General features: G+C 35.4%; 1 protein-coding gene across 1 annotated transcript in view; it reads left to right on the plus strand.

Annotated features, from left to right (window-relative positions):
- The window catches only part of LOC133039243 (uncharacterized), a 68127-nt gene extending 55356 nt beyond the window's left edge, over positions 1 to 12771 (plus strand). Inside the window, exon 5 of the mRNA XM_061118091.1 lies at positions 12763 to 12771. Coding sequence (XP_060974074.1) covers positions 12763 to 12771 — 9 coding nt within the window. The remainder of the gene's footprint in view (positions 1 to 12762) is intronic.
- Positions 12772 to 20363: the final 7592 nt, after the last annotated feature.

The following is a 20363-nucleotide window of genomic DNA, read 5'->3' on the forward strand; positions in this document are numbered from 1 at the left end:
CAAAACAACTATGAACAAGATACAAATGCCATAGATTAATAAAAATGTGGTTTTGTCTTTTTGATGACTTAGATTTAGTTACTTCAATGAGTTCATAGAATAGTGCAAGTGGATCCTGGTCACAGAATATTAAACTCATCATCCATACAGTTTGAATCCATTGATAGAAAATGGTTATTAAACACTTGTGAAAGTGTAACTGTATTGTATTCTGGAATTAGAAATATAAGAAAATTTCTGTTTGGAATCTAAAATTAAAGTCAAAGACTTAAATTTATACCAAATATAATGAGTAATTCTTCTTGGACCACCACTACTAATTTAAACTCTAAGTCAGATTTGCCCATACAAGTAGGAGATTTATAAGATTGAGGACTTATATCATTGCGGAATAGAATTTCGGGATTATAATCATATGCGTCATTTATTTTCTGAAGAGAAAAAATAGAATGACATGAAATGATATATAGACCATTCATCCAATGATATGTCATTGAGCTAATTCGAAATGAATAAGCTAAGAGGAATTAGGATAATTTTGTTTGTAAATAAGAATCCAACGATGCTTCGATTAGAGAGAGTCAAAGTAATCTTATTTATACAATCTTCTTGTTTCATATTGTAAAAATACTAGTCTAAGGTGTCATCAATTGATGAACAGCTAGATGTTCCATATACAATATTTATCTTTCGAGATCTAACACTATTATGTATGTCTAATGGTGAAAATCTATTAGAGATTTATCTCATTAGATAAACAAACCAAGTTAGACCAACAATAAAGATTCGAAATTAAACTACAATTTCTTAGCAGAAAATAACATGGTTCAATAGAAATTCATACACAATTCAAAAATTATTAAACATATAGCAAGTAGGAATGACAAGTGAAAATACTAAAACATACAATCCTAAATAATTTCCAAGGTTTTCAACAAACTGATGTCAGTGTCCCGTTTAGGCGAGAGTCAAAGCTACCATCCATTGAATAGAGTTGTCAGCTCATCTAAAATGTTAAACATTCTAGCAACCTTTTATTCGATCAAGATTGGAATCCAGCGTTGTCCCGTTTAGGCGAGAGTCAAGGCTATTCTATCTTATGAGTTTCTACCATTGTTTCATATTTTGCAAGTCAAATACAGTCGCCACCATTAGGGTGATCCATACCATATAAAACACTTACAAAGCTACTTATCTTTCGAGATTAAACGGTGCGAACTTGCTAATGAACGTTCCTCCATTAGGGAGGATTACTCACTAAAACAAACGCTATGTAAAACCAACAATGGAGATCGAATATCTTAATAATAATAAAGCTCATTCTTTAAAATTTATTTTTATTATTATTTATAATAAAATATATTCATTAATGATCGAATTTAGAATTAAAATTCTAAATTAGAATTCAATTTAATATTTATAAAATTATACTTAGATGGTGATTGAAATAAATTGAATTATTTCCATCTCAGTAGTAATTTTGATATATAAATATTAAGAAAATTATTTAAGTTGTATTAATTTAAATTAATTTGCAACTCAAAATAAATTTTCATGAGAATATATTTATTGTATTTTGAAAAAGAAAGTATAAAAACTTTATATTTTCGAAATACCTAAATAATAATTACTTAGAAAAATACTTTAAGTAAAAATATCACCTATCTAGATTTTCCTTTGACTAATTAATTAAATTTCTAATAATATACTTTAATTCATTTATTTTAAATTAATCAATAAATGAAAAAATCATTGATTTAAGTTGGTCCAAGAATTAATTAAAATAAATAATTAATTTACAACTTAATCTATTTTTCAAGATAAATTCAAAATCATCTTGCATTATGGAATGCAATTTCGAAAATTGATTAATAAAATAAAGAAAAAATATATATGTTGAAAATTATTTAAATTTAAGTTGAAAAAATAAATTTCAACTAAAAATAATTTTCTATTTAATTAAGTTTCATGAAAAAGAAATATTTAAGTATCATGATGAAAATCAACTTAGATATTTAATTTTCAATTTAATTAAATGTATTAAATTCAAGAAATAAATAATTAAGTGTAGAGATGGCTTAATTATTAATCTCTAATTTAATACTAGGAAAAAAATATACTTAAAATATATTGTACCAAAATTAATTATTTAAATAATTAATTTCACAATGTATAATATTTTCCTATTTAATATTAGAAATAATAAGTAGTCTAGAAATAACTATCTAGAAAAATTTTTATTTGACTAAATATCTTTTCCACAAAATTTGAAAAAATATCTAATTTAAGTTGTATTAGAAAAAATCTAGAACTTAAATATTTTCAAATTTAAATTTAACTAAATATCAAAAATTTATTTGTAACCACTTAATTTGAAAATATTCCATTTTAAGTTAATATTTGAAAAAATATCAACTTAAAAAAAATATCTAAGGAATCTTAATAACCAATTCCTAAAATTCCTCAACTTAATTTTGAAATTTGAAATTCAAAAGATATTCAGATTTAAGTTGATTAGTTAGAGATATGTGACAGTCAGTAGTCCCGTGATCCGTAAGGGGAAATACCGGGTAAGCTGTGCAATCCTACACCGCCTGGGGAAGGTCAAGTGGGATGATTCTGAGACTGTGTAGGTATGGGACTATACAGTTGAAGAGGGCTTAAATGGATTGATTGGTACTACCTATGTCAACAAGGTGCATCTTGTTTTTCGGTAGCCCATCTCGAAAGAACTCCACAGTTAAGCGTGCTTGGCCTGGAGCAATTTCAAGGATGGGTGACCTCCTGGGAAGTTTTCCCAGGATGTGTGTGAGTGAGGACAAAGCACGCTGGAAACACTTGTGTTGGTCTGTAGGGTCAGTCATCAATCCAGGAAGCAGCCAGAGTAGCGTACTCGTGTATAAGAGTCATTAGTCCGTGGGTGTAAGGGCCCAATGGAGGCTTGAAGCGGGGACGTTACAAATGGTATCAGAGCCTTGACCCAGTCGGAAGTGTGGTCGACGAGGACGTCAGACCCCGTAAGGGGTGGTGATTGTGATAGTCAGTTGTCCCGTGATCCGTAAGGGGAAATACCGGGTAAGCTGTGCAATCCCACACCGCCTGGGGAAGGTCAAGTGGGATGATTCCGAGACTGTGTAGGTATGGGACTATACAGTTGAAGAGGGCTTAAATGGATTGATTGGTACTACCTATGTCAACAAGGTGCATCTTGTTTTTCGGTAGCCCATCTCGAAAGAACTCCACAGTTAAGCGTGCTTGGCCTGGAGCAATTTCAAGGATGGGTGACCTCCTGGGAAGTTTTCCCAAGATGTGTGTGAGTGAGGACAAAGCACGCTGGAAACACTTGTGTTGGTCTGTAGGGTCAGTCATCAATCCAGGAAGCAGCCAGAGTGGCGTACTCGTGTATAAGAGTCATTAGTCCGTGGGTGTAAGGGCCCAATGGAGGCTTGAAGCGGGGACGTTACAAATGGTATCAGAGCCTTGACCCAGTCGGAAGTGTGGTCGACGAGGACGTCAGACCCCGTAAGGGGTGGTGATTGTGATAGTCTGTAGTCCCGTGATCCGTAAGGGGAAATACCGGGTAAGCTGTGCAATCCCACACCGCCTGGGGAAGGTCAAGTGGGATGATTCTGAGACTGTGTAGGTATGGGACTATACAGTTGAAGAAGGCTTAAATGGATTGATTGGTACTACCTATGTCAACAAGGTGCATCTTGTTTTTCGGTAGCCCATCTCAAAAGAACTCCATAGTTAAGCGTGCTTGGCCTGGAGAAATTTCAAGGATGGGTGACCTCCTGGGAAGTTTTCCCAGGATGTGTGTGAGTGAGGACAAAGCATGCTGGAAACACTTGTGTTGGTCTGTAGGGTCAGTCATCAATCCAGGAAGCGACGCAGTGGCGTACTCGTGTATAAGAGTCATTAGTCCGTGGGTGTAAGGGCCCAATGGAGGCTTGAAGCGGGGACGTTACAAATGGTATCAGAGCCTTGACCCAGTCGGAAGTGTGGTCGACGAGGACGTCAGACCCCCTAAGGGGTGGTGATTGTGATAGTCTGTAGTCCCGTGATCCGTAAGGGGAAATACCGGGTAAGCTTGCAATCCCACACCGCCTGGGGAAGGTCAAGTGGGATGATTCTGAGACTGTGTAGGTATGGGACTATACAGTTGAAGAGGGCTTAAATGGATTGATTGGTACTACCTATGTCAACAAGGTGCATCTTTGGTTTTCGGTAGCCCATCTCAAAAGAACTCTACAGTTAAGCGTGCTTGGCTTGGAGCAATTTCAAGGATGGGTGACCTCCTGGGAAGTTTTCCCAGGATGTGTGTGAGTGAGGACAAAGCATGCTGGAAACACTTGTGTTGGTCTGTAGGGTCAGTCATCAATCCAGGAAGCAGCCAGAGTGGCGTACTTGTGTATAAGAGTCATTAGTCCGTGGGTGTAAGGGCCCAATGGAGGCTTGAAGCGGGGACGTTACAAGATAGCTAATTTTTCAACTTAAATGAGAATATTTAATGAAAAATTTTAATTAGGCTTTAGAAAGAATCTAGTTGGTTATAATTCTATATTTCGTTAAATACAAGAACATACATATAGTTTAGCTTAGAATAAAATTCTTTAAACTATGGTTTTCTTAAATTAATTTCAAAATAAATGAAATTAATTATGTTGCTAATCAATTTTATTAGGTTAAACTAATTTAATTAACCTAGTACAGTTATTCAAATCAGGCAAATGGGCCTTCACAATTGGGGTGGTTCATGTGAGGGGGTGTTGGGTTCAGTATGTCGTACCCACTACTATGGCTCCCAACTCTCACACAAGGCCCAAAAGAGAGGAATTTAAACTTAAAATGAACAATTGTTATTAATTGAATAGGCCCAAAAACTAAATGGGCTTAAATAAAATCTGTCAAAAACTATGATATTTTATTTAGCAACAACAACCTATATGCATCAATAATAAAATTAAACATATAGGCTCACACAGGCACACATTTGGATGGATCCTCTCATGTTGTTAGGTCATACACAGATGAAAGAAGATTGTAAAATTTACCTGTTACAAATTATTTACTTGACCAATGGAACCATGAGTTAAAATCAGATGATTGGATCTGTCAACAAGATAACCATAGCTATTTGCAATCAAGCAATAATAGGTTTTATAAAACTTACAAACAAGCTAAAACACATACTCCTGCAACAAGACGAATTGGATAGTTGGATGTATGAATTATTTAATTTTAAATAATTATTTTCGAAAATATTTAAATAATTAAATAATATTTCGGTTTTAAAAAAATTAAATAAAAAAAATTTAAAATTAAACCTACAATTGTTGAAAAATTAGGTTTCAACTAACCTAAATATCATTTCAAAAATAATTGCTAACTACCTTTTAAATTTTTAAAATTATTTTATAAATTAAATATAGAATAAAAAAATAAATATTTTTTAGATTTTATAATTTAATTTAAATAAAATAACAAAATTTAAAAAATTAGCAAAATATCTTAATTCTATTTAAAATTACATGATTATAATAATCTTATTTTAAATTTAAATAAGGTCAAATATTTTTAAAAAAAATTTAATTTAAGAAAAAATATTTAATATCTGACCTTTAAATTTAAAAGATAAGATAAAATAATCAAATTTAAAAATAAGATATAAAATCAAGCAAAAAGATAGATATTTACTTGTTTTCAAATTCAAATTACACTAATATCTAAAATTAAATTTTAAAAAAAAAATCAAATTAATTTATTTCTGATATTAGATTTGAAAATTGAAAAGTAAAAATCAAAATACAAAACTACACAAAAAATCGAAAGTTAATTCCATGAAATAGCATGAAAAATCGAAGAAAAACGAAAAAATTGCGAGCTGTACGGACAGTATGCATTGCATACTGTCCGCGCGCGCTAGGGAGGGTGCACGGCTGAGCAAGCTCGGCGCTGGAGGAGTCCCGCAGGATTTCCGAGCGCGGAATGGGGTTTCAGACACCCCATGCGCGTGTTCTTTGGACAAAACTTGTCCTAACACGCGTCTAGCCGAGGAAATAGGCCATTCGCGTGCGCGTGTCTTAGTGATGTGACCCTGATATTTTTCGAAACTTCAAAAAAATCATAACTACTTCAAATTAAATCGAAATTGAGTTCTGTAAAAAAGTAAATTGCTTAATTTTTTCCATACAATCCAATAAAAATAATTCCACAAACAGATATTCAATTATTTTTCACAAAAATTCACAAACATCAATCGATCATCAAACAACACTCAAAACAACATGATACCATCCAAAACATCAAACAAATCGTTTTAAGTCCAAATTTCTTGCAAGCAAATCAATTACCATGGCTTTGAGGCCAGTTGTTTGAAATTTATTTTACCAGGATCTTAGATCTACTCACAAGTATGTTGATTAACACCCTAAATATGAACTTCTAAAACGATTATGAAATAAACACATATAAAGTTTAGGAAACCTTACATTTGGTGCAGCGGAATATAATGACTCCTTCCATTCAGATATCTAGCCCTTCATTCCTTTCTGTAGCAGAGCATTATCAATATCTGAACATGTATCTCTTTCTCTCCTTCCAATTTGATGCTGAATCTCCTTCTTGTTGAATATCTATCTTCACGATCTTCCTCACAATAATTGAGGTATCACTTGCTGTGTGTGGGCACTACTCTAATCACTAAGTGGTTTCGAAATTTCAAGGAAGAAGAAGAGCAAGGAGTGGCGGCTAGGGTTTATAAAGAGAAGGCTCAGATTTTTCTCTGAATGAAAAGTGTAATTTTCCTGAAGCCTTCACTATCTATTTATAGCATTCCACTAGGGTTAGGTTTGAATTATTTGGCATTAAAATAATGAAAATATCAGATGATAAATCCTATAAAAGTGGCCGGCCTAGGCAATATGGATTTGGGCCTCACTTTTTACAATTTTGCAGTTTTATCATTTCTGCATCTCATTTTCTCAAAAACGCCAATTTTCAAATTCAACCATTTAAATGCCAATTCTAACTATTTAATAACTATAAATAATTATTAAATAATATTGTCATTTATCATATTTATTAATTGAACCATACAAAGTATCATAATTAACAAATATGCCCTAAAAACTCTTTCCTTACAATTTCGCCCTTACTTAGTGAAAAATTCACAAATACACATAGTCTAATTTGACAATTATAATTGATTAATCAAAGCCAATTATATGAGTCTTACAAGCAATATTATCTCAACTAGTGGGGGGACCATGGGTCTATATAACCGAGCTTCCAATAAGCAGATCAAGAATTTATAACCTAAATTCAATGACTTATTAATTCTTCGTTGAATCCACGCATAGAACTTGGAATTGCACTCTTAGTATATAGAATGCTCTATATGTTCCACTATATAGACAAATCATTAGTTATCCGTTGTTATAATCCTAATTTGATCAACGATCCTCTATATGAATGATCTACACTGTAAAGGGATTAGATTACCCCTACAATGTATTTTATCATTAAAACACTTAACCCCGTATAAATGATATTTCAGCTTATGTGAAATGAGTACTCCACCATTTATTTTCGCTTGGTCAAGCTCGAAGGAGATCATCCTTTACTTACTAGTCGCTAGATAGAAGCTATAGATTCCATGTTTATGTTAGCGCTCCCACTCAATTGCACTATCGTGTTCCCAAAATGTACGTATCACCCTTACCCAAAAGTAGGCTTAACTAAGAAATCAAAGAACATGAATAACCTCTTGAGATTGAGCCTAATCATAACAGGATTAAGATCATTTGATCTAGGATCAACTAGGCGATATTTACTTGAATAGATATTACGGTAAGTTTAATAAATCTAAGTCAAAGTTCAATATCGGTGCCTTCCGATGCATACTCTATGCACCCAACCTGAGCTTTACTTTAACCAATGCTCTGGAAAGAACATAGTATTTCTACAAATGCAAGTAAACTCTGTTGTAGATTATCATATCAGTAAAACCCTGTGTCTGATAAATCTATGAATCTTTATTCACATAGTCATGTTTACTTTCCAATGTGTTGACAACATAATAAACAGGATCAAGTATGTGAAAAGGATTTCAGATGAATTTATAAATCAAATAGACAAGCAATTGATCAGATGAACCAAAACATACACAAATGAATGAAAAATACTTCTGTTTCTTTATTGATGTTGAATAAAATGGATTACATTGAAATGGAGTTTTATTTAGAGCATAAATCCCAACAGTCTTGACATCCATTCGCCAGATTTAGTAATCGAAAGCATCAGCTACGGAGAGAAGAATTCGGATGGATTTGAGCATGGGTACAGGACTAAAAGTTTCCTCATAGTCCACACCTTCTCTTTGGGTATAACCCTTGGCTACAAGTCTAGCTTTAAAAGTTTCGACTTCGCCTCCAGCTCCTCTTTTCTTCTTGTAAACCCACTTACATCCGATTGGATGATAGTCATCAAGTGCGTCTACATATTCCCAGACTTTGTTCTTTTCATGGAATCCATTTCTGAATCCATGCCGGCTGACCATCGTTTCCGTTGCGGATTAGCCATTGCCTGTTTATAGGTTAATGGGTCGTCTTCAATACCGTCAGCAACGACCTCATTGATTTCACCATCCAAGCCATAACAAGCTGGTTTTGTTGAAACCCTCCCACTACGACGAGGAGCGGTGATCTTCTGAACAAGAACTTTGGTAGTAGTTTTCTCAGTTGGTTCGACTGAGGGAGTGGGATTATCCTCTTCTCGAGTGGAAGAGGACGAAACATTGGAAGGACTTATATCTGAAAGCATTTCCTCCAACACTACTTTACTTTGTGGTTTGAAATTCTTAATATAATAATCTTCAAGGAAAGTGGCGTTTGTAAAAACAAACACTTTATCATCCTTGCGACTATAAAATAGTCCACCCCTAGTCTCTTTAGAATTTCCGAAAAACATGCAAACTTCAGTTCGTGACTCAAGTTTGCCATCTTTCTTTCTTAAGACATGAGTAGGGCACCCTTAGATTCTGTAATGGCGTAAACTAGGTGTACGACCATTCCATAGTTCTAAAGGTGTCTTAGGGATTGATTTAGATGGAACAACATTTAAAATGTCAGTTGCCATCTGAATTGCATATCCCTAGAAGGACGTAGGTAGAGTTGAATAACTAAGCCTGGACCTAACCATTTCCAAAAGCGTGCAATTCCGTCTTTCTGCAACTCCATTTTGCTGTTGAGTGCTAGGGGCGGTTAATTGGGATTCAATTCCAAGTTCAATTAAATGATCTTTGAACTGCATATCCATATATTCTCCACCCCTATCAGTTCGCAAGATCTTTAATGTTTTACCTAATTAGTTTTGAGGGAATGCGTGAAATTCCTGAAGCTTTTCAAATGTTTCAGATTTCTTATGCATAAGGTAAATATGTCCATATCTAGAGTATTCGTCAATGAAAGTGACAAAGTACTGTTGGGTTTTATGCCCTAAAGAAAACTCATTTCATATAATCAGATTTACTTATTAATAAAGATCAGAAATAACATTTAATGTTGCATGGTTCACATGATTTATTTCATGATTATATGTATATAATGTATGAATTTTTTTTAAGTCCAGAACATATGAGTTGGTTAAAGATTATAGTGTTGTCAGCATAGTGGAATATAATCTTAATCATATGTTCAAAAGTTTATTCCCTGATTTGTCAGAACACTGGATTTAGACTGACATGGTATAATCAGCGATAGGTATTCTTACACCTTGGAAAAGTGTTATGTCCTTTCCAAGACATTGGCGAAGTTTACCAGTATCGGATGTATGGAGTATACATCGGAAGGGACCGATATTGAACTTTGATTAGATATATTAAAACTTACCGTAATATCTATTCAATTCAATATCACCTGTTGATCCTAGATCAAATGATCTCAATCCTGATATGGTTAGTGTTGACTGAACTTTTAGCCAACCGACGCGGAGTCGTAATAAATGAGATTTAAACCAAAATCACAATTATAAATGCAGTTAATAACACCGGAATTCGCAATAAATGTAAAAAAAAGACACCAGAATTTAAAGAGGTTCGGCCCCGGATGTCGGTAATAGCCTACTCCCCTTGAGTTTTATTGATCTGAGTTGCAAAAGTCAAGAACAAGCTCTTGATTGCAAAGAATGAGAAGTGTTTATTTCTCTAAGTGTTTCCAATTGTGGATCCCCTTCCCAGGTCATGGGTGACCGCTTATATAGGGGAGGGGGTCGGTGCTTCTCGCTTCAAGAGACGCGACCAACACGGAGTTATCTCAACCGTCTCCTTGATTTTTGGAGGCGGTTGGAGTCTGATATTTAGGATAATATCCCGCTATTTTCGTGGGTTGACAACTTTCTTTGAGCCTTTCGTGGGATTTGAACATTTGAAGGAGTCACTGATGACAAGGGTCCCTTATGGGTGTGACATGGTCGTCAACCACCTTTGAGGATTAAGCCCATACTTGGGGGTAACACCCTCGAGACTCTCGCTAAGGGGGGGTGACCACCATCATAGTTAGGTGACTCCCCCATGATCCAACTTGAGAGAGGGGGGGGGGGGGTCCCCCCCCTTAAACCCAAGTTGGGGGGGGGGGGGTCCCCCCCTTAAACCCAAGTTGGGGGGGGGTCCCCCCCCCTATAACCCAAGTTTTCTTTTGGGGGGAGAAGAACAACCACCCAAGTTAAGGGGGCATCTCAACAGTCATGACTTTACACCTTCTTCATTAATTTAGTCCCGGTATTTTCGTGCCACGCGGTGCTATCCTTGACACGTCATCGTCGTCAAAATTTGGGTAAACATTTGCCCCCCAAGTTTCTAGCGGTATGACCATACGGTAGGAACTTTCTTGTGTTGTTCGGGTCTTACTTCTGTTGTTGACGGCTTGGCACAGCGGCACCAAAAATACTACGCCTATACTAAAATTACATTCCAAAAACCCAAAAATATTTTACCCAACCGTTACTTTTTTCACATTTAACAACATATCCCAATGATAATTTTTCCCTTTACAAGCAAAATTAAATTACAAATAAATTATTTTCAAAAGAAATAATCTAAATATTTACAAAGAAAAAATTATAATAATCCTTGGAAGCTTTGAGGTTTCCATCTTCATAGTGGGTAGGCTATCCACACTTCCTCTTGCAAACTTCTTACTTGAAATTTAAAATTTGATGAAATTTTTAGCACTTCTTTTTGGTAGTTTTCTCCATGGCCGGAAATGGCATTGAATCCTTGGGATTTTTGAGTTTTTGATAAAATGTGAGTGTTTGACGATTGGGTTTTGTAGCATAGGCTATGGTAATGTGTTTTTGGCTCTGGTCTAATGTAATTTGGTGAGAAAATGAATAACTTTGAAACTTTTGGGTGATTGTGTTCTTGAATATTGAAGAACATTATGAACATGCAAAATTTCAAATTCCCTCCATTTTCCCAACTTTATTTTCATGAAATTGGCAAAAAGGTACTTGTGGGGGTGTGATAAACTTGGATGATTTGTAGGCTTGAACACACTTTGTTGACCATCAACCGCCACACCCTATGAAGGGTCGGGGGTGTACCCCGAGCTTGGACGCTTGGGGGTCGAGGTGGTACCCCTAGCTTGGACCCTTGAGGGTCGGGGGGGTACCCCTAGCTTGGACCCTTAGGGGTCGGGGTGGTACCCCTAGCTTGGACCCTTGTGGATCGGGGTGGTACCCCTAGCTTGGACCCTTGAGGGTCTATGAATGTCATAGATGTATGCTTTCTTTTTTACTTTGAAGCTATGTGACTCTATTACTATATGCTACTATGTGTTCACTTGTCTGGCATGTACCACACTATGCGTAAGCATTTTTTTTTATAGTTAACCATGTTCAACATGTAAGTTGCTCAAGACATTGAGCAATGCACAAACACTTTAGAATTTGAAGAGAAAGTTTCAAAATTGTAAAATCTATTTAAGTGAGTGTGTTTTATGCTTACTAGTCCATGTATGAGCGTGGTTGCCCCACAAGTGACTAGGTAGGTTCACCTCTTGATCACTTGTTAAGTAATCAGGGCTTTCACATAGGAACCGTTATTCTCACGGGTTTGCCATTATAATTTCATACACTCTTGACCTTAGTTAGGCTTGTAATTTGATTCAATAACAATCATACAAGCTGCGTCGTTATATGAAAAATAACTTGCAATTTTTCTTGATGAATAAAATGGGCAAATATGCCTTATTACATCAAAAGTGGGCAATTTGTGCCTTTACATTATCAAACTTTGTTGGTAGGTATGACGACCAGCTATGAAAATACACTTTGCGGGTACACCAACCAGCCTAAGTCATTGCTGAAAAGCAACTTATATTGGTAGTACTTTTGTAGGTGCTCTGCATTTTAATGGCAAGACACTAGTACTAGCTTTGTGTTGGCACCATAACATGCTAACTTGTATATTCCAGGTGGGATGATCCCAACTACTCCATACTCGGTGGTAAGTCACCCTTTGGCAGGATGATGGGTTATCATACCCATAGGTAAGGACAAGGGGAATGTCGCACGTGGCTAAAGATTGTATCAATTAAGAGGACATAGTCATTCATGAGGATGCTTTGTTTGGCTTTTTGTTGTTAATAAAGTGGTTTCCACCATTATCGTTGTTCCCTCTCTTGCCATTGTTGGAGCCATTCTTACCATTACCCCCTTGAGAGCTTTAACTATTTGAGCTTGTTCCATTCTTTTTATTCTTAGTGTGGTTGAAGCTTTAAGCGTTTCGCTCGGCTTCTTCCAATTTAATAAACTCATCAGCTCTATCAAGAAAGTCTCTCATAGTATGGGTTGGTTTCCGCCTCGTATCCTTCCACAGCCGACTTCCCACAAGGATGCCCCCCATGATGGCGGCCTGCTTGCCATCATCGCTCAGATTTTTTACTTTGGTTCCCTCCTGCATAAAGCGTTGAATGTAGTCTTTTAGTGGCTCATCGGGCTTCTGCTTGATGGCGACCAAGTCACCCAACTCTGCTGGTATCTGTCGGGCTGAAGAGAATTGGGTGTAGAATAACCCCTCAAACTCATCCCAAGAAGTAATTCTTCCTGGGGGTAGTTTAGTAAACCATTGTTGCGCCGTGTCCGTGAGGGTTGCAGGGAAAATTTGACACCTAAGGTCATCCCTAATTCCTTGAAGGTCCATTTGGATTTTGAAGTTCTCCACATGAGTTAGTGGGTCTTCACTACCCGTGTACTTGCAAGTGGGCATCTTGAACTTTGCTGGAATAGGGAGGTCATTAATCATTTGGGAGAAGGCAGACCCTCTCCTCCTTTCCAGGTCCAAATTAGTGGGTTTTGGTGCGGTAAGGTCCTTGACCAATCGGCTTAACTCGTCCAACCGAGCCTGGATCACCGGATCTGTTGCTGTTTGAGGTTGAGCAATATTGGCACCAACATTCGCTTGGTCCCCTTGGTCTGGCTCAGGTGGGTTAACTATGTTGGAACCACGATTGTCTCTATGTCTGTTGAGGGCGTCCCGCAGGTCTCTACCCCCTCGGGGGCCTACCCGTTCAAAAACTAACCCAGTTCTTGGCCTTCCTCCAGCGTTCTGACTATCAGCCCTTCCATCAGCCGGGGGTGGTACTTGGTCATTCCTACCCCTTTGGGGTGGATTTTCAGGTTGATGTTGCCTATTAGGGGCATACGGCCCTCTGGCTTGATAACCCCCCAGCTCAGGATTTGGCTGGTTGTTAGCCCGACTTTCAGCTTCATCATCACCATGACCGTCAAGGTAGTTTGGATGGTAGTCACTGTTGACCTCAGGGTCTTCTCTTCTCCCTCTCGACCTACTATTTCTTGGGCGATCATTGCCATCTCGTGGTTGGCCACGTTGATCCCGGGGTTGCCACTCCCTACGTTGGGGTGTCCTCCCACTATTTCTGTCACGATCACTATTATTGTTTTTAGATCCACCACTCCGCCTTAGACGGACATTGTGGGAGTCATCGTGTCCCATATGATGACCGGGTAGGACTTGCTCATCAGTCGGGGGTGGTCGATTATTATTGCGGGGAACCCTGTTGGAGGGGTGACTCTTAGTCTTTTCTTGGTTCCTTGGGTGCTCTTCAGGTCCATAGACCACCCTCTCCCTCTGGTTCCTTGGGGTAGGGACCTCCCGAGGGTAGGTTTGAGGTATCTGTTGATTGTTGGCATCAGTACCCATCCCTTGAGTGTTTTGGTTGAAGTAGCTTCGTATTAAGTCGGCAACCTCTTGGGTGCGACGATCTAGGTCGTCTTGGCGCCTCCTCATCTCACGAGCATGATCTTCCAGCCAAGATTGGAATTCTCTCCTTTGATTAGCAAGACTTTCAGTCAGGGCCTCTCGAGCTTGATTTTGCTCTTGGTGCACAGTTTGAAACTGGCCTTGCATCTGGCCTATCGCATCTCGCAGTTGATCCATCTCGGGGTCAATTCCCTCGATGTCAACATGGGGTTCATTCCGCGGCGTAAAGATGCCAGGGCCGCGGCCAGTCTGAGCTTGGCCCGCACCGTCAGTAGGTGGGACAAAATTTCTAGTATAACCTCTTCCGGTGGTGCCATTAGTAGCGCTGCCTCCTACGGCAGTGGCATTGGTGGTACGCCCAGTAGTTGTCTGTCCAGTGACTGTAGTTTGACCAGTTGCTCCATCGCCAGCGGTTTGAACGGTGGTGGTAGTGCCGTCGTTCCCCGGACGTGGGGTTTGTTCTCAATTTTTTTCGGCGAGGTTACTCGCTGATGGAACTTGGTGGGCACTTTCCATCTCTTCGTCAGGTCGCACTTGAGATCTTCGGGTTAACACCATTTTTTCCGGCAAAAAACTTGAAGATTTTGGCCTAAGCTCTCAATGAATGCACCAAAATGTTGACTGAATTTTTAGCCAACCGACGTGGAGTCGTAATAAATGAGATTTAAACCAAAATCACAATTATAAATGCAGTTAATAACACCGGAATTCGCAATAAATGTAAATAAAAGACACCGGAATTTAAAGAGGTTCGGCCCCGGATGTCGGTAATAGCCTACTCCCCTTGAGTTTTATTGATCTGAGTTGCAAAAGTCAAGAACAGGCTCTTGATTGCAAAGACTGAGAAGTGTTTATTTCTCTAAGTGTTTCCAATTGTGGATCCCCTTCCCAGGTCATGGGTGACCGCTTATATAGGGGAGGGGGTCGGTGCTTCTCGCTTCAAGAGACGCGACCAACGCGGAGTTATCTCAACCGTCTCCTTGATTTTTGGAGGCGGTCGGAGTCTGATATTTAGGATAATATCCCGCTATTTTCGTGGGTTGACAACTGTCTTTGAGCCTTTTGCGGGATTTGAACATTTGAAGGAGTCACTGATGACAAGGGTCCCTTATGGGTGTGACATGGTCGTCAACCACCTTTGAGGATTAAGCCCATACTTGGGGGTAACACCCTCGAGACTCTCGCTAAGGGGGGTGACCACCATCATAGTTAGGTGACTCCCCCATGATCCAACTTGAGAGAGGGGGGGTCCCCCCCTTAAACCCAAGTTGGGGAGGGGGGGGGTCCCCCCCTTAAACCCAAGTTGGGGGGGGGGGGTCCCCCCTTAAACCCAAGTTAGGGGGGGGTCCCCCCCTTAAACCCAAGTGGGGACCCCCCCCCCCAAAACCCAAGCTTTCTTTTGGGGGGAGAAGAACAACCACCCAAGTTAAGGGGGCATCTCAACAGTCATGACTTTACACCTTCTTCATTAATTTAGTCCCGGTATTTTTGTGCCACGCGGTGCTATCTTTGACACGTCATCGTCGTCAAAATTTGGGTAAACAGTTAGGCTCAATCTCGAGAGTGTTATTCGTGTTCTTTGATTTGTTAAGTTAAGCCTACTTTTGGGTCAGGGTGATACTTACATTTTGGGAACACGGTAGTGCAATTGAGTTGGAGCGCTAACATAAATATGGAATCTATAGCTTCTATTTGGCGAATAGAAGTAAAGGATGATTTCCTTCGAGCTTAACCAAACGAAGATAAATGGTGGAGATCTCATTACACTTAGGTGAAATATCATTTATACAGGGTTAAGTGTTTTAAGGATAAAATACATTGAAGGTGTAGCGGTAACAGTAGTACCTTTTCAATGTAGATCATCTATATAGAGGATCATTGATCACATTAGGGTTATAACAATGCATAACTAATGACGTGTCTATATCGTGGAACATATAGAGCGTTCTATATGACTGAGAGTGCAATTCCAAGTTCTAAGTGTGGATTCAATGAGGAATTAATAAGTTAGGGAATTTACTTGGTAAATTCGGTTCGACTTATTGGAAGCTCGTTTATATAGACCCATGGTCCCCATGCTAGTTGAGACCATACTGCTTGTAAGACTCAGTTAATTGATTTTAATTAATCAATTATAATTCTAAAAGTTAGACTATGTCTACTTTATGAATTCTCACAGTTTACGGATGAAATCGTAAAGAAAAGGGTTTCTAGGTTTAATTATTAATTAAGAGACTTTGTATGTCTAATTAATAATTATTTTAAATGACAATATTATTTAATAATCTATTTTAGTTATTAAATAATTAGTTGTGGCATTTAAATGATTAGAATTGGAAAAGTGGTATTTTTGGAGAAATAGAAATAAAATTGAGGAAACTGCAAAATCCAAGTGAGGCCCATATCAACCTATGGCCGGCCTCCTCTTTGTGATTTTCCCAATTATTATTTTCAATTTTTAATTTCCATGTAATTGCTAATCAAAGCCTAGCAATAATAGGAAAGTGGTAGATCACAGTAAATAAGGCAGTTAATCAATTACACAGTAAAAGAGGAAACTGTTTATTTGGAAAGTTGTGCTCTCCCTTTTCCCTATATAAAGCAACCCTTGTTCTCTTCTCTTGCATGTCTTTGTATGCTTCATAAGCCACGAAATTGAGAGAGAAAAGTAGAGAGAAATTTCGAAATCCTTGTGAGATGAGTAGTGCCCACACACATCAAGTGGTATCTCAATCATAGTATGTAAGACTATGGAATTTCTGCATCAAAGAAGGAGAAAAGAAGATCCAGGTTCAGATCTTGGTGATGCTCTGCTACAGAAAGGAATCAAGGGCTAGAGATCTGAACGGAAGGAGTCATATTATTCCGCTGCACCCACTGTAAGGTTTTCGAACTTTATATGTGTTTATTTTCATTGTTTTAGAATTCATATTAGGTTGTTAATCCAACATACTTGTTAGTAAATCTAGATCCTGTTAAAATAATTTCCAACAACTGGCACCAGAGCCATGGTAATGATTTACTTTCATGTAATATGAATTAAAACGATTATTTGCATATTTTTGTGTTGATTTGGATGGTTTCATGTTGGTTTATGTGCTTATGTGATGAATGTATGTGTTGTACGAAATTTTTCCATGAAATATATTTTTTCAATTTTTGAAAATATTTTATTTGGATTCCTTGTGAAAAATTTGAGCAATTTTCGTTTTTACGGAACTCGATTCCGATAAAAATTGAGAAAGATATGAATTTTGGAAGATTGGAAATCATGGTTGCTACATGCAGCCTATCCTGGCAATTCCCCTCATCCGCGCGCGTAAGGCCCTTTTTGCAGCCTATCTAGGCTGCACATGCAGCCCTAGTGCCAGTTTCCCAAAAATTGCGATTTTTGGGGTTTTTTTTCCCAAAAATCCAATTTTTTCATGGGATTGTTTCCCAAAATTTACTTTTCCAATTTTAAATATTTCTAAATTGAAATGTTTCCAATTATAAATATTTTCAATTTGGAATTCTTTCCAATTTTAAATATTTTCTATTTTGGAATGTTTCCAATTTTAAATATTTCCTATTATGGTCAGATTTAAAAATTTGTTAACTTCTTTAATATTTATTTATTATTTAATTATAAGATTAGATATTTTGATATTTAAGATATTTTAAATTAAAAGATAACTTTGTCTTTTTATTTAAAATATTATATTAAAATTATCTTATATGACAAATTAAATAATTAATAAATATGAAATTAACATAGATATTTTTATAGATATACTTACCATAATATTTTCAAATTCAAAATTTGTTATTTTGTTAAATATTTAATTATTTATAAATTATAAGTTTAAAAATGATATTTTTTCTATATATATCATTTTTTCCTTATTAGAAATTTATAAATCATATCTTTAATATTTAAATAACATAGATATTTTGTAGAGATTTGAATATTGCTTAATTTGAGATATTTTGACATATAATTATGGTAATTATTATTCATTTATTATTTTATTCCTAAAATAATAATTATCTAACCAAATCTATTTTAAAATTGGTTTATTTTAGTAAATTATAAGATCTGAAAGTGATATTGAAGATTCTTTCCTTTCAAATCATTGATCTTATTAGATATATAATTTAATTTGATTCAAATAAACCTAGATATTTTAAAATTAGTTTCCCTTATTTGGTTAGTTTAAGAATAATAATTTAATTATATTAATATCTTGTTTTCACATCTGTTACATGGACAATGTTTGTTTATTTATATTGTTTATTCAAAATTTTTTTTAACAAACCTATTATTTATTTGATCTAAATTGGTATGATTAACTTGTTGACAGATCCAATGATCTGATTTTAATCATAGTCCAATTGTCAATAGATCTTATAAATAATTTGTAACAGGTAAATTTTGTACTTCTTTCATCTGTGTAAGCCTAGTAACATGATAGGGCCCATCCAAATCATTTGACCTGTAGTGTGAGCCTATATGTTTGCTTTTGGGCTTAGATGCATATAGGAAGCCCATTTAAGTTTTTACTAAGTAAATGGACTAGGTTGCTAAAATAAATTTTGACATAAGGAAATTTATTTAGGCCCAATTAGATTTGGGCTTATTCAATGAATAACAATTGTTTATTTTAAGGTTAAATTCCTCTCTTTTGGGCCTTGTGTGAGAGTTGGGGGCCATAGAAGTGGGTACGACATACTGAACCCAGCTTCCCCTCACATGAACTACCCCAATTGTGAAGGCCCATTTGCCTTATTTAAATAATTGTATTAGGTTAATTATATTAGTCTAACCTAATTAAAATTGAATTAGCAACATAATTAACTTTTAAAATATATGAAATTTATTTTTCATGTAATATTTTAAAGTTAATTTTAGAAAAACACTTAGTCAATGATATATTCTAGACAGTTATTTCTAGTACTAGTTATTATTTCTAATATTAAATAGGAAAATATCATTGATTGTGAAATTAATTGTCTCATAATTAATTTTGGTACAATCTAAGTTTAGTATATTTTCCTAGTATTAAACTAGAATTCATAATTAAGTTTCCTCTATACTTAATTATTTATTTCTTGAATTTAATACATTTAATTAAATTGAAAATTTCCATATCTAAGTTGATTTTCATCATGATACTTTAATATTGTTATTTTCATGTTATTTAATTAAAGTTGAAAATTATTTTAAGTTTGGAAACTTATTTCAGAATAACTTAAGTTTGAATAATTTTCAAAATATGTTTTATTTTATTTTTTTAATCATTTCCAAAAATTTTGAAATTGCATTTCTTTAATGCAGAAATTTCGAATTTTATTTAAAAAATAGATTAAAGTTGAAAATTATTTATTTTGGACCAACTTAAATCAATAATTTTTTCATTTAATGATTAATTAAAATAAATGAACTAAAATATATTATAATTAGAAATTGAATTAATTAGTCTATGAAAGCTTAGATAGATATTATCTGTTTTGCTTGAAGTATTTTTCTATTGTATTTAATTAAATAGAAAATTAATATTTAAGTTGATTTTATTTTTTTAAATCATGATACTTAAATATTTGAAATTTTTCTTAGATATTTAATTAAAAAGGAAAATTATATTTTTTGTTGAAAATTAATTTTTATTAATTTTGGGCCAACATAAAATTAGAGTAATTTTCTAGAATTTATTTTTATTTTATTTTAAAGCATTTTCGAAAATGCAATATATATTTATAGAAAATTAAATTTGAGTTGTAAATTAATTTTGAAACAACTTAAATTGAATAATTTTCTAAATATTTATGGAAATTATTACTAAGATGGAAATAATTCACGTTATTTTCATATCCATCTAAGTATAATTTATAAATATTAAATTAAAATTTATATTTGGAATTTTTCATTCTAAATTGGAAATTTTAATTAAATAAATATATATTTAAAATAAATGGATTAAAATAAATATTAGAAGAAAATACAACCCTTCATTAAATAATGAGCTTTATTATTATAAGGATATTCGATCTCCATTGTTGGTTTTAGATAACTATTGTTTTAGTGAGTAATTCTCCCTAATGG

The sequence above is a fragment of the Cannabis sativa genome, chromosome 6 (assembly GCF_029168945.1).
Source record: "Cannabis sativa cultivar Pink pepper isolate KNU-18-1 chromosome 6, ASM2916894v1, whole genome shotgun sequence".
Lineage (NCBI taxonomy): Eukaryota > Viridiplantae > Streptophyta > Magnoliopsida > Rosales > Cannabaceae > Cannabis > Cannabis sativa.